This window comes from Eptesicus fuscus, chromosome 8 (genome assembly GCF_027574615.1).
Source record: "Eptesicus fuscus isolate TK198812 chromosome 8, DD_ASM_mEF_20220401, whole genome shotgun sequence".
In the NCBI taxonomy this organism is placed as follows: Eukaryota; Metazoa; Chordata; class Mammalia; order Chiroptera; family Vespertilionidae; genus Eptesicus; species Eptesicus fuscus.
Genome location: NC_072480.1, coordinates 61,404,810 through 61,420,494, shown reverse-complemented (window position 1 = coordinate 61,420,494; position 15,685 = coordinate 61,404,810). Strand labels below are relative to the sequence as shown.

Sequence of the window (15,685 nt, the reverse complement as noted above, 5' to 3'; positions counted from 1 at the left end):
ATTTCTAGCAGGGACATCTTTCTTGAGGTCCATACCCAGATATGCAACTGCCTCGTGGATTGATTGCCCATGAGCATCTTAAATCACAATAACCTATAACCAAGCCCATGATCTTCTTTGTTACCCCAAACCTTTTTCTTTTTTTGCCTTATCTAGAGGGTAGTATCATCATTCTCCCAGGACACCTATGCCATCCTAAACTACATATTTCCTCTCATATTCTCTGAAACAGTAGATCCAGTTCTGCCCACTAAATATTTTAGAAACTGCCTCATTCTCACCTGGCCCATTACTACTGATTTTTGTTCTGGCCCTTGCTTTTTCTTTCCCATGCTACTGCAGTAGCCCCCGACCCATCATTCCCAGTGCATGCTCCCCCACCTTCTTCCATTGTTGATACTGTGTTCTTTTTTAAATAAGAACATCTGATCATATTGTCATGAATCTTCTTACTAGATAGAATTGATTATACACTCTTTGCACCTCTGTGTACTATAATCACACCTGTTTTTAATGTACCCCTCTCTCCCTCTGTTAAAGTATGTTTTCTTAGGAAGGAGTTTGAATATTATTTATATGCATTCATAGCCTAACATATAGTAAGTGCTCAATAAATGCAGAAGAAATATAGTCCAGTGGTTAAGAGTTCAGTTCAGACTCTTGGTTAAATCTAAATACAAATTCTGTTTCCAAAATGTAGTAGCTATGTGACATTGGAAGTGACTTTATGTTTTCATATCTGTTTCATCACCTTTAAAATGGAAGTAATCAGAATACTTAGCTTCATCAAGTAATTGTGAGAGTGTTGGCTATAATAATTATAATAATGCATAGTACAGAATAGCAAATGAATGAAGTGTGCAGTGATGCTTTATCACTCAGAAGACAAAATCCCGATGTTGAAGACCTTCATGATCTGGCCTCTGCCTGTCTCCTCTGACCCCTATCTGACAGCTCTCCCCACTGTAAACAACGCAAATTACTTGCAATTGCCTAAATGTGCCTTTTTCTCTCTCCCTCCCCCACTTGCTTGGCTGTCTCTTTTCACTTGGAATGTCTTTTTCCACTTCATCTCCCTAGCAGATTTTGCCCATCCTTTGATGTTTTTGGTGTTACCCCCTAGCAGAGTCCTTCTCTGATACCTTCCTATCCATCACAGACTTGGTTAGATGCTTCATTTCTGGGCTCCCATAGATCCTTGTACATGCCTGCATTTTGTTTGTAAATATATGAACCACTTGAGGGAAAACTTTCAGTTCTGTATTCACAGGGTCTAGCCTAATGCTGGTGGCATGAATTGAATAAATGCTTATTAAACAAGTATATATAGGGACAAATGAATCTCTGATCCTGGTGAATGATATTTTTAAAAAAGTAAATATCGTAGTTCATATCAAGGGTCAGCAAACTATAGCCCATAGGCCAAATCTAGCCCTCCCACTGCCTGTTTTCATAGTTTTGGGGGACATGGCCATATTTGTTTGTTCTTGTGTTGTATATCGCTGCTTCTGCACTGCACTATAACATCAGAGTTGAGTAGATGTGACACAGACAAACCTGATAGCTCACAAAGCCTAAAATATATATTACTAGTATCTCGCCCTGCACAGAAAGTTCCCTGACTCTTGCTCTATGTAGATTTTCCTTTAAACAATCTTTTAAAAGGCTGGGTAAAATTATCAAAATTAACATTTTTTTCTCTGGCATATAAAGATGTGGCAGTGTGCCTTCTTTTTCTTATGTATTTCTTTTTTAGAGAACCATATTCTGTTTAACTCTGATATTTTTTAACTGAATAGGCAGGAGCAAGCTTTTATAAGATGACTGGCCTGGGTCCTTTGCCTCAAGCTCTTTATAATGGTGAATCCTTTAATCATGAGGAGTTAAATATTCAAAAACTAGAAAGAGCTCTTCTTCAAAAAATGATGGATATGACCATATATTTACAAAGGGAAGTTTATATGGTAGGTAAGCATTTATGAGAAAATATATGATGAATGATATTTATAAATGACTTTTTGTATTAAGAAATATTTTAATAGCAAAAGTTAATTTTGTAAAAATTTTCATCCTGATCATTTAGTAGTGATTTTTAAAGTTATAATTAACTTTATCTGTGCATAATTACATCTTAAAATTTAATTGGAAAGAAAATTCAAAGTTTTACATGAAAATTTATTATGAGAATCCTAAATAACATATTATTTATTGATTTATTTTATACTGAGTATCTTTAAATGTAATCTCTGCATAACTTTAAAATATATGCATATAAATTGCCTCTATTACCTAAATAGTATTTTTGTTATTTTAGGGCACATTAAATGATCGAACAAATGCAATTGATTTCTTTATGGATAAAAATAATGTTGTACCCCGTATAAATCCTTCGATTTTGTACAGCGAAGGGCAGTACCTTAATTTAATATCTACATCAGGTAAAATAATTCTCCTGTTTTCTTTTCTACAAATGCTTATTGAATTGTGAATGTTTTATTAATTCATTATTTATTATTTAATATGAAAATTTTCAGTAACTGCAGATGTTGAAGATTTCTCTACTTTCTTTTTCTTGGACTCACAAGATAAGAGTGCTGTAATTGCAGAGAACATGTATTATTTAACCCATGAAGGTAATAAGCATATTTTATTTCCCTGAATTTATTCTTAAAGTAGCAAAATGTTGTAATTTTAGTAAGGTGTTTGTATAATACTTTTTTAAAAAATCCTCAGATAATAATTATAATAATGCATAGTACAGAATAGCAAATGAATGAAGGGAGGAAGGAGGGAGTGAGACAGTGAGAGAGAAACATCGATGCGAGCGAGACACAGCAATTGGTTGCCTCCCACAGGTGCCCTGACCAAGGTAGGGGATTGAGCCTGCAACTGAGGTACATGCCCTTGACCCAAATCAAACCCAAGATCCTTCAGTCTGTGGGATGACGCTCTAACTATGGAGCCAAACCAGCTAGGACCATAATACATGTTTATATATTGATATTTGACTAGAGGCCTGGTTTTCAATTTGAGAGCTTGTAATTTGTTAGGATATAAGGATTGTGCTATCCTAGCTAATTATAAATGCAGAAGGGGTTCATCTTAGTTTTTTTGCCTTTTTTAAAGCAAGCTATAACATGTGTATCCCCACTGGAGTGACTCAGTTAGTTGAGCCTCGCCCTATGCACCAAAAGGTTGCCAGTTCCATTCCTTGTCAGGGCACATGCCCATGTTTCAGCCTCAATCCCCAGTAGGGGGCGTGCAGGACACAGCTGATAAATATTTCTCACATCAGTGTTTCTCTGTCTCCCCCTTCCTCTCTCTAAAAAATCAATAAAAACGTATTAAAATAAAAAAAAATATGTGGATGTTTTGCTGAGGTTTGGGAGTCAAACCAAAGGAAGGGAAACCAAGACAGGAACATATTTGGAAATAAGAATTTAGCCTAGATAGGGAAGTCTGCAGTGGGGCCAAACATTTTTTAATCTTATCAGATAGATAAGATAGATAATTATAAGATAGATGAGATAATTAAAGTTTGGTTGGTTTTTGTCTTGCTTTATTTTATTTGACCTGCTTAGCTGTAGGGAGAAAAATGAGAGCCAATACATAAAAGAAGGCTTATTTGTATCTCAGTATTAAAGCAGTAACTTTCTAACAATGACAGTGATCTAAAGATGGAATAAACTATGTTGTAAGGAGTAAATTTTTATCAGAGAGAGATTTAAGCAGAGGCTACACAACCAGTTTTGAGAGTGGTAAGGAGTGAATCCAACTTTGGACCAGATGGCCCCCAAATTACTTTCTAATTGATTCATGATTTTATGTTCACAAAATGATCTATCTACACACAATCCAACAAATAATGAAATGTAAAATAAAAGTTCCACTTTATGGCAGGCTAATGTGTAAAAATGACGGGAAAGAAAAGGAGTCAGAAATAGGAAATAAAAGGATAAATATTTGTCAGGTTCTGGGGTGTATTTCTGGGCATAAGAGTAAGTTAGCCTTTAAATTTCGTGCAGCTTAAAAATACTTTATTAACAGAGAAGCATCGTAAGTTCCTCTTATTTGCAGTTATGTAAATGTGTAAAGAAATAAAAAATTATAATTTACTTAGCACATTTGAAACATTTCTTCATTTACTACTGTATGGTAAAAGGGCTGACATTGAGAGGGCACCAGAATTTGCTGATCTACAGAACAACAAAGTTTTTATAACTGTTTTAAGTGGGTCATGTGATCTAAAAGAATAATTTTTCTATAGATTTTAATGATGACCAGATAACCATTATTTCAAATGTTATATCCTGAAGCTGGATGAAATAAATTCATTTAACTGAGACGTAAGAATTAAAAATTGTTTCTTTCTGTGGCATCCAAATTTTCAAATTTTTCAGAAAAAGAATTATACTGATATTGATGGCATGAGATGATGTGAATTAGACCAAGTTAATAAAAGCCAGACATTTTGAATTAATGAATCATAAACTAATAAGATATTGCTGTTTCTAGTATCTACTAATAAACCTTATTGTATCTGGGTGTGTGTGTTTTTTATATATGGGGATATACATATCAGTTTCTTAATTTATTTTTTTACAAATATAGCTAGAAGGCAGTTTTGCTTGCCAACCCTGGAACCATGATAAGCATAATACAACTTTCTCTACTCATAGAAGTATCCCATAGACGTGTCCTTTAGGGACTGTTCTTTCTTCTTGGTACCTGAGTTTATATAGAGCTTATATCATGAATTACATTTCTAGCATTTTATGTCACTGTGCGTGTATAATTTTTAACATTTGCTTATTTTCCAAAAGACTAATTTTAATATTGTTGTTTTTTAATTTTAACTGGATATGTCCTCTGCTTTTAGTTTTATTTTAAAAATAATTAGTTTAGCTAAACCATTTGAAACTTTCAGATGAAGATGTAATTTCTTCCATTACTCTCTGGATTATTGCTGATTTTGACAAACCATCTGGGAGAAAACTGCTTTTGAATGCATTAAAGCACATGGTGAGTAAGTTTACCTAGATAAAAGCACCCAAGAAACATAAACCAAAATATTTTATGAAATTGCTTTGTATTAACTAAGTGTAAATTTACTGATGTATAACAAATTACCCTATAACTTAGTGGTTTAAAGCAGTAAACCTTTATCTTCTCACAGTTTCTGGGATTTAAGAATTCAGGAGTGACTTAGCTGAGTGGTTGTGGCTTGGGGTTTCTCATGAGGATGCAGTCAGGATTTTGGCTGCTGCCACCTGAAGGCTTTACTGGAACTGGAGGATCAGCTTCTAAAATGGCTCACTTGCATGGCTGTTAGCAGGAGACCTCAAGTTTCTCACTGGCCATGAACAGAATGCTTCTTCCTGTTGCCACGTAGACCACTTTTTAGTGTTGCTTAAGTGTCCACACAAAATGACAGCTGGCTTTCCCCAGAATGAGTGACAAAGAGTTATAGATGGAAACCACAAGTCACAATGTCTTTTATGATCTAGTCTCCAAAGTCACACACTATATTTCCATGCTATTCTCTTTGTTATGCAGATCACTTCTATTCATTATAAGAAGGAACTGTAAGTATGAGTACCAGGAGTTGGGAATCATTGGGGGCCATCTTGGAGCCCTGCTACCACATTAAGAATAATTAATACATTTAAAATGAAACATAACATCTGCTAGGAGATTTTCACATCATATTAGATAATCTCAGAACACATTCTGGCTTTCCTCAGTTGCCTGCAGACCAGCACATTTCAAAACCGGTTGTTTGGGATCTGTGGAACAACAGTCAACTTCTGCCTTCTCTTCCTTCTCAAGAATTTCTGGGAGCATGTTCTTTGAGAGGCTCACAAACTGCCCTTCCCCCAGTAGTTACATGTATATGGCCCTTCCATTATGCATATGTTGGTATGTTTAATGATGTTCCACATTTCTCTGAGGATCTGTTCATTCTTTTTACAGTTTGTTTTTCAGATTGTATAATCTCTATTGATTCACTGATTTTTCTGCCAACTCATATTTATTGGACCCTTCTAGAACATTTTTCATTTTAGTTACTGAATTTATAACTCCAGAATTTCCTTTTGGTTCTTTTATATAATTTCTATCTCTTCATTATTATTATCTGTGAAATATTATTAAAATACCTTTCTTTAATTCTTTAGACATGGTTTTCTTTAGTTCTTTGAATATATTACATCTATTAAGTCTAACAACTAAGGCCCCTCAAAGACAGTTTCTAATGCTGTGTGTGTGTTTTTCACCCTTGTCTGAATCTTACTCTCTTGTTACATTGCATGTCTCATAATTTTTTTATTGAAAACAAAACATTTTAGATAATACACCATAGCATATTTGGATACTAGTAATACGCTGTAGCATATTTGGATAACAACACCCTCCCTGGTAACAACACCCTCCCACCCTTCCCTGAGCTACTTGTTGTTTGTTGGATAGTTTATTGATTTATCTATTTTTAGTGATGTGAATGAACTAATTCTGTAAAGTCTATTGCCCTCTCATTGTATATCTCTGATATTCTTGCTCAGGTTTTTTCCCCTTGTTTTTGTCTTTTATCTTGGTTTCCTGGGGAATATCTCTGGGTGAGCACAAGCCACTTACTGGTAAAAGGTTGTGCTTAAGTCCCCATAGCCAGTTAGATTTTTATCTTTACTGTTGGATATGTGTGACTGATTTAGAGACTACTTTCACAGTTCAGAAATGTTATGATTTTGCCTCACATTCATCCATGGAAATAGTATCTTGGAATTTACCTTTTTAATCACTCCTGAGAAGTATCTTTGACAGTGCTCTATTTTTTGACCTGGGTGGTTGTTTTATGGGTTAATCTGCGTTTTTGTTTTGTAATTTTGTTATTTCATAGACATACATACACAAGAAGAGGTTAAAGTATTGCATTATAAAATAATCATTATGCAAAGAGGTGAAGCAGTTGGAGTTACTAAAATTATTGTTTTTAGGCTATTTCAGTGATAGGTCATCTTCAATAGTCAACATAGAATTTGACAGTGAAATATGTATAGTAAAGTATAAACTTGATTGGAAAGATAAAAGTTCAACTGTAAAAAGATATCTAAGACACAGATTTTTTTTTTCACCTATAAATGTGTTTTTCAGAAAAAAAGTTTTCATAGTCGGTTGGGCGTTATTTATAATCCTACATCAAAAATAAATGAAGAGAACACAGCTATTTCTAGAGGAATTTTGGCAGCTTTTCTTACACAGAAAAACAGCTTTTTGAGAAACTTTCTCAGGAAACTGGCAAAGGAAGAAACTGCTACAGCTATTTACTCTGGAGATAAAATTAAAACATTCCTTACTGAGGTCAGTAACTTTGTTTGAAATAATAAGTATGTATTGAATATTTCAAAAGAATAAATATGCTTGGAGATAATGTTACTGAAAAACATCAGTTAATAAATATAATCATTTGGGGATAATAAATATTTCTTTAAATGGGAAAAGATAAATGTTAAATAATATGACTTTGCATAGAGGCATTTAACAAATTAGATTTTATATATTATCTACTAGACAATGGAGATATACTTGTGAACAAGAATAGAGTCCCTGTTCTTGTGGAGCTTACATGGTAGTGGGAAAGACAGACAAAGTAAGTGGTATTGGAAAAAATAAAGAAACATAGAGGGTAGATAGTTTGAGGGATGCTCTTTTAGCTGGAGTGGTCAGGAAAGGTATTTCTACAGAGCCTACATTTGGGCAGGACTCCAAACCATGGAAAGTCTGTGAGAAGAATGTACCAGATTCAAGAACATAGCAAGTCTAAAGGTTTGACACAGAGACAGTCTTGGCAGACTTGAGGTATAGGCAGAAGATCATTATGACCAAAATAGAGAGAGAGATGTGCAGAGTACTAGCACATGAGGTCAGAAATATAACCCCAGATATCTCAAGCACTTATAGGCCACAGTAAGGGATTGAAATTTTTCCTGAGTATAATGGCAAGTCATTAAGGAATCTTGAAGAGGTGAATAACCTTTAAAAAGATGACTATGGGTACCATGTGAAGATTTGATAGTAGGTAGACAAGAGTGGAAATGAGATGAACATTTAGAATGCTGTTGCATTTCTTGCCTATAATCTAGGCAAGAAATAATGGTATGTTGAACTAGTTAGGAGAGGTGGAGATGGTAAAATGGTTAATAAATAATGGTTATATTATGGTCTAGTATTAGTTGCTCAAGTGTATGTGACGTGAAAATAATAGGCTAGGATTTTGTCTTGAACAGCTAGACTTAATGGTGGTATCCTTATTTATTTATTTATTTATTTATTTAGAGATGGGGAAGTCTAGATTGAAGAGAAGATTTGGACACATAGGGCCTGGGTCTAGAGCTAAGTTTTGTACATGTTAAGTTGCAGAAGCCTGTTGGACATTCAAGTGGAAATGTTGACAATTGAGTAAATGAATGTAGAAATCAATGAGGGATTGTCTTTTTTTTTTTTTTTTTTTTTTTTTTTTGCGAGTCAATTTGAGGGTTATCAACATTATATATAATTTCAAGCTAAGAAACTAGATGAGAAACCTCAGAAGTGAGGGTGGGTAGAGACCAGAGAAATTGAAAGCTAAGCCCTGGAACATTCTGAAATGTGGAGGAACACAAGGAAAGGATGATCCTATAAAGGAGATGGAACAGCCAATGAATTAGGAAGGTGACCAAGAGATTATGGTATCCTGGAAGCCAAATGGAGAATATATTTCAAGTAGGAGATGATCACCTATGCCAGATTTTTCAGAAATCCAACTTCCTAACTGACCATTTTATTTATTAAGGTATCCTTGGTGACTTTGATAAGAACAGCTTCAGTGGAATGAAAAGCATAAAAGTGCACTAGATTCAAGAGAAAATAGAAAATCAGGGAAAAGAGATAGCAAGTATAGTTTTTTAAAGAAGTTTCTTGCACACTGAAGGGAGAAGTTTTCCGTAGCCAGAATGGGACTTGAGGTCAAGGAAATTTTTCTAAATTTGGGAGATGTCACTTTTCTGTATGTTAATGGAAACAATCTATCCAACAGTAAGAAAAGGATCATATAGACAGGGGAGCAAAATTCTTGAGAAGTTAAGAGGTGCTGAGATCCAATGGACAGTGTTAAGTGTTGGTTTAAGAACAGGAATCGTTCATTTTAATCAGAAGAAAGGCAGACTATATGGGTACAGATGCAGAAGGGTAGATTTATTTGGTGGTAACAAGAAAAGTACTTCTCTTCTGATTACTTTCATTTTTCAAAAGAAAGGCGGGTCATTAGTTAGGTATTAGAGTGTTAGTAGGTGCTATTAGAGGTTTGAGGAAAGAGGAGAAAATGTCAAATATGTTTCTGTTACTCAGAGAATGAGAAAGTGAATTCAATACGTAGTGTGGGAAGATTTCTGAGGGCCCACTTGAGATTAGTGACCACAAATTGAAAGTGAGGTCAGCCTTGGTTGCATGTTTTTTCCAGCTTTATTAACACTGTTTGGGTCCAGTTGCAGAGGAAGCAGAGTTGTATTTAACCAGAGTTGGGGTTTTGCAAGGTGAATGTAACTGAGGGAAGCATTCCAGGGAGCTGAGCATGGAAGGTTGATGTTACAGTAAAGGATTCCGGGGTGTAACTTGGGTGGGAGGGAAATTATGATATGGGAAGTATAATGGACAATAAATAAGTGGTAGGGTCAGTGGACTGAAAGTGTGAGTAATGTTTAGTAACAGAATGAGTGAGCTGGAAGGTCAGGAGCTTGTGGTGAGAGCCGGGATGACTGAGATAGAGATTTTGGGAGTAAGGAGATCTAGGGCTGCACTGTCCAATATTGTAGTCACTAGCTACATGGAGCTGTTTTAAACTTAAAATTAAATTGAGCTTTAAAATCAGCTCCTCAGTCATACCAGCCACATGTCCAGGGCTCAGTAACCATTTGTGGCTGTGGCTACCATATTGGACAGAAAAGGGGAAACAATTCTATCTTCTGAACTTGTTAGAAGTTCAGGATTTAAGGCTCCACCCTGATCTACTGAAGGGGAAACTTCATTTTAACAAGGCACCAAGGTGATTTGGATGCACATAAAAAAATGATAAATATTGATATGAAGAAGTGTGTTAGTATGAAGATGTAAGGAACTTACTTGTGGTTAATTTTCTGTGAATACCCATAAATTTTATGACTCTGACCATGGGTTACTTTTGTATTTCTGAAGTTAAATGCACTATTACTAACTGGGTTTATATCTTTTCTGGAATGTTAAATTTTATTTAAATTGATGTTCCCTAGCATTACCAATCAGTAATCCACCTGAAATTCTCAAAGAATGTATAGCAAACTATCTACTTGTAAAAAGATATACAAAATTGTAATTGACTTGGTAGAGAAAGATTTCTTTTTTTAAAATGGATTCAGGAGAAAATAGTACTTTTTGTCACAACTTAGTATAATTTAAATTTTACACTAATAAAGTAAGCTTTGTTAAAAATAATTTAATATATTTACTGTTCTCTTATTCATTTCATATTTTCTTGCTTTAGGAGATGGATAAGAATGCTTTTGAGAAAAAATATAATACCATTGGGGTGAATATTTTTCGAACTCACCAGTTGTTCTGTCAAGACGTCCTTAAGTTGGGTCCTGGAGAAATGGGTATTGTCAGCAATGGGAAAGTAAGTAGAAAAACAGTTGCTCACTTTTCTCAGTGACATTGTGGTACAGGGGTCTCAAACATTTTTCCGTCACAACTCATGCGATGTAACACACACAGAGAATGGTGTTTGTATGCTGGACACATGAGACAGTTCTCAGCAGAAGTAAATGGTGCTGAAAGGGTTAATTTATGGCACAGTACCTATCACTTCATCTCTTCCCCCATTGGTGAGAACCTTGATTGCAGGGAAGAGAGAATGTTCTTGTGGGGCTAACTTTTATTTTTTCCTAATATAAGTACTAGAATAAACAACTTAGTACACTTTACAACATTGTGATTGAGGACCACTGTTATATAGTAAGTATAGAAAGTACATTGTGAAATCTTACTCTTGTTGTAACCTTCTTACAATTGTTTAATAACAACAGTACAATGTTTTCTATTGAAGTATAAAGTAGTATCTAACCTAATAATACCCAAACATGCAAATTGACCGCACCTTCGCTACGCCCACAGCCAATCAGAACGAACAAGATGGTGGTTAATTTGCATATGCGGGTGCTGAGCAGCCTGAGTCCTGTAAACGTCCTCTGGACCCAGGCCGCTCAGAGCCTGTAGGCCTGCGCTTAGGTCCTGAGCAGCCTGGGTCCCCTAAACATCCTCCGGACCCAGGCGGGATCGCTTAGGTCCTGAGCCGCGGGGACCCCAGAACGCCCCCTGGCCACTGGGAGCCTTGGTGGGCGGGAACATTCCCGCGTCGCCATAGCAACGCGGGAATGTTTCCGCCCCCAAACACGTGCAGCAGTCTGGGGTCTGGGACCTAAAGCCGCTCAGAGCCTGTAGGCCCGCGCTTAGGTCCTGAGTGGCAGGGGCCCCAGAACGCCCCCTGGCCACTGGGAGCCTTGGCGGGGCGGGAACATTCCCGTGTCGCCATAGCGACGCGGGAATGTTTCCGCCCCCAAACACGTGCAGCAGTCTGGGGTCTGGGACCTAAAGCCGCTCAGAGCCTGTAGGCCCGTGCTTAGGTCCTGAGTGGCAGGGGCCCCAGAATGCCCCCTGGCCACTGGGAGCCTTGGCGGGGCGGGAACATTCCCGTGTTGCCATAGCGGGAATGTTCCCACCCCCAAACACTTGCAGTAGTCTGGGGTCTGGGAAATATCCTTCAGACCCAAGCCTCTCAGATCCTGTAGGCCTGCGCTTAGGTCCTGAGCAGCCTGGGTCCCATAAACATCCTCCGGACCCAGGCAAATCAGAGCCTGTAGGCCCGCGCTTAGGTCCTGAGCGGCAGGGTCCCAGAATGCCCCTGGCCACTTGGAGCCTAAGGGTGCAGGCGCCAAGGGGCTGGGTCCCGCAAACATCCTCAGGACCCAGGCCAGTCCAAGCCTGTAGGCCCCTTGCTTAGGTCCTGAGTGGCAGGGTTCCCAGAACACCCCCTGGCCACTTTGAGCCTATAGGTGCAGGAGCCAAGGGGCTGGGGGCGGGGCGGGGTGGAAACATCCCCTGTCACCATTGTGCCCCCAGCCGCTTGGGAATGCTCCAGCACCAAGAGGCAGTTTGGGTCCACGCCCCCAGCCTGGCGCACATGATGGGGGGGGCTGGCTGCTGGCCTCTGGGGTGTGTGGAGACCCTTGGGGGCCACCACTGCGTGCGGCCCAGGGGTCCCTGCATGCCCCCCAGCCTGGTGCCCATGGTCAGGGCTCATACAGGAAGCAACCAATCAAAGTGTCCCTCTCACATTGATGTTTCTCTCTGTCTCTCCCTCTCTCTTCCACACTCTAAAAATCAATGGGAACATACCCTCAGGTGAGAATTTAAAAAAAAAAAAGCATATCCTATGAAAGACACATCTTGAAAATGCCTAAAGAAAGTTGTCATTTTTTCTTGGTGAAGGGATTGGAGTCTGTGTTATGAAAACACCTTCGTGGCTGTGGTGACTGGTAGTGGCTGCAGCAGTGGGGTGATGGGCCGGTGCCTTCCCCTGATCAGCCCAGTTGCCTCCCACAAAGGAGAGTGGGGAGCGGGCCTAAGCCATCAGTAGGACATCCCCTGAGGGCACCCAGTATGTGAGAGGGGGCAGGTTGGGCTGAGGGACCCCCAACCCCAGTGCACGAATTTCGTGCACCGGGCCCCTAGTTTATCAATATAACCTTTAAACATCTATAGGAAAAGATTACTTGCTCCCACCATCCTAATCCTATCAAATAAAAGAGTAATATGCAAATTGACCATACCTCCGCTATACCCACAAGCAACGCCCACCAGCTAATCAGGAGCGAGTATGCAAATTAACCCAACCAAGATGGCTGCGGCCACAGAGAGAGCAGGAGGCTTGGCTCCGCTCAAGGCTACAAAGTTTCAATTATAGAAGATAACTAAATCCCAGCTACGAGGGCCTATGCTTGGGTCGCCGGGGGGCATGGCCAGCCTGCAAACCACCACAGGCCCCTCACCCAGGCCACCCCATGCCCCAAGGGAACCCCCACCCTGATCTGGGACACTCAGGGCAAACCAACCGGCCCCCACCTGTACACCAGGCCGCTATCCTATCTAATCCTCCTATCTAATAAAAGAATAATATGCAATTTGACCATCACTCCAATACACAATATGGCTGCCCCCATGTGGTCAAAGATGTCTGACCCCATGTGGACACAAGATGGCCACCACAAGATGGCCAGCAGGGGAGGGCAGTTGGGAGGGACCAGGTCTGCAAGGGAGGGCAGTTGTGGGCGATCAGGCCAGCAGGGGAGGGCAGTTGGGAGGCAACAGGCCTTCAAGGGAGGGTAGTTGGGGGCAATCAAGCCTGCAGGGGAGGGCAGTTAGGGGTGACTAGGCTGGCAGAGGAGAAAAGTTGGGGGCGATCGGGCCTACAGGGAAGGGCAGTTGGGGGGACCCAGGCCTGCAGGGGAGGGCAGTTAGGGGTGACCAGGCCTGCAGAGGAGGGCAGTTAGGGGTGACCAGGCCTGCAGGGGAGGGCAGTTAGGGGCAAACAGGCTGGCAGGGGAGCAGTTAGGCATCAATCAGAATGTCAGGGGAGTGGTTAGGGGTTGATCACGCTGGCAGGCAGAAGCGGATAGGGGCAATCAGGAAGGCAGGCAGGCGAGCAGTTGGGAGCCAGCAGTCCTGGATTGTGAGAGGGATGTCCGACTGCCCATTTAGACCCGATTCCGGTAGGATCGGGCCTAAATGGGCAGTCGGACATCCCTCGAGGGGTCCCAGATTGGAGAGGGTGCAGGCTGGGCTGAGGGACACACACCCCCGTGCACGAATTTTGTGCACCGGGCCTCTAGTAAAATATATTATTAAAAGTTTACTGTATTACCTTCTAACCCTTTTTCCGACCCTACAGAGTTATTTCTGGTTTTCATAAAGTACATCATTGTTGTTTTATATATATAAATTTATATCACACTTTTTTCTCTTAGTATATCACAAACCTTTTTCTGATTAGAGCATCTTTATAGACACACAGTTAGTGGGTACTAGCTACTTATTAATATATTTTGAATATGATAGTCTGATTTTAGTTCTCAGGAATTCAGTTTTTAAAAATTGAATTTGGTGCTTTGATTTATTAAGAAAAAAACTAATACAATGTACTTGACAGACCTCTGCTTGAACTATCAAATTATATATTCCTAAATCGTCTTCAAAGCTCTAATATGCTCCTGTTTTCTTTCTTTTCTACATTTTTATGAACTCTGTTCACCTGCATTTTATTCCCATATCACACTATTCCCTTAAAATTATGCTTATTTATTCTTTCTTATCTGAATCTATAAATAATAGGAATTGAAGACGAATGAGAGATCCATTTCCCCAAGCTTCCACAGATAAAATATATCTGCTTCAGTGTAATGGTGTTTGAGCCGACTAATTGCATTAGCTCCTAAGAGCAGTTAGGCTCAGGTTCATCTGTGTATAGTGCTACTTTACAAATTGATGACACTGATTGCCATTTATTATTACAGAAATATAAGGTACAGGGTGGGCTAATGTAGGTTTACAGTTGTTCATATGGAAAATAATACAGTAATTAATAAATAATACAAGAATAAACTTTCACAACTGTAAACCTATTTTTGCCCCACCCTGTACAGTAGGTCCTCCGAGATTCGTTCCTACAGTGCAACATAATGCTTTTTTCGCTGTAAGTCGGAACCCACCTACATAAGCACCTACATCACTCACATGCAGAACATACACAGCAGTAATGAAGTGAAACAGTAAAAAAAATTTAAAAGAAAGATAACAATTCCTGACCTTTACTTGTGGTAAACAAATAATGAAAAAGCATGAAGCACATATGTACATACATCGAAATGACGGCACTTTTTTTTTTTATGAATAAATGGGAGATGGTAACGTAACCACGAAACGACATACGTCGAGTCTGACATAACCCAAGGACTGTCTGTATTAGTGAATTTTGATAGTGAGTCATGTGGAAGCCCAAATATGATATTGCTTATTCTCTAACAATTACTCTGGAAAAAAATACAGTTTTTTAAAACAGTTTTAAAGTATATGACTACCTTTGGCTCTGTCAGTCATTTTCAGAAATAAAGAGGAAAAGAAATTAGACCTGCTATATCTAGTACCTTGCCTTTTAATTATACATTACCAGAGGCCCAGTGCACAAAATTCATGCACGGGTAGGGTCCCTAGACCTGGCCAGCAATCAGGACCGATCTGTGGGGGAACCAGTGGGGTGCTCGGGGGGCCCCCGCTGGCACCCGCCTTGACTGGCCTGGCAATGCCTGCTCGCTGGCCCCACCCCCCGATCGCCTTGCCACCACCGCCAGTTGCCTCCCTCTTCAGGAAGCAACTAGTGGGGTGATTGGGGGCAGGGCTGGCCAACTTGCCAGCCAGCCCCGCCCCCTGTCGTCACTGCTGGTCACCTCCCTCTGTGGGGCAACTGGCGGGGCAATCAGGGGGGGGCCCCTGCTGGCACCCGCCTTGGCTGGCCTGGGGCCTGTGGGCTGGGAGCAGCTCCTGCGTTGAGCCTCTGCCCCCTGGTGGT

At 39.7% G+C, this 15,685-nt stretch overlaps 1 protein-coding gene across 1 annotated transcript in view; it reads left to right on the top strand.

Moving 5' to 3' along the window:
- The window catches only part of UGGT2 (UDP-glucose glycoprotein glucosyltransferase 2), a 164,830-nt gene that overhangs the window by 78,762 nt on the left and 70,383 nt on the right, over positions 1-15,685 (top strand). The window contains exons 17-22 of the mRNA XM_054719890.1: positions 1,800-1,964; positions 2,315-2,438; positions 2,535-2,633; positions 4,928-5,022; positions 7,150-7,356; positions 10,550-10,681. Coding sequence (XP_054575865.1) covers positions 1,800-1,964; positions 2,315-2,438; positions 2,535-2,633; positions 4,928-5,022; positions 7,150-7,356; positions 10,550-10,681 — 822 coding nt within the window. The remainder of the gene's footprint in view (positions 1-1,799; positions 1,965-2,314; positions 2,439-2,534; positions 2,634-4,927; positions 5,023-7,149; positions 7,357-10,549; positions 10,682-15,685) is intronic.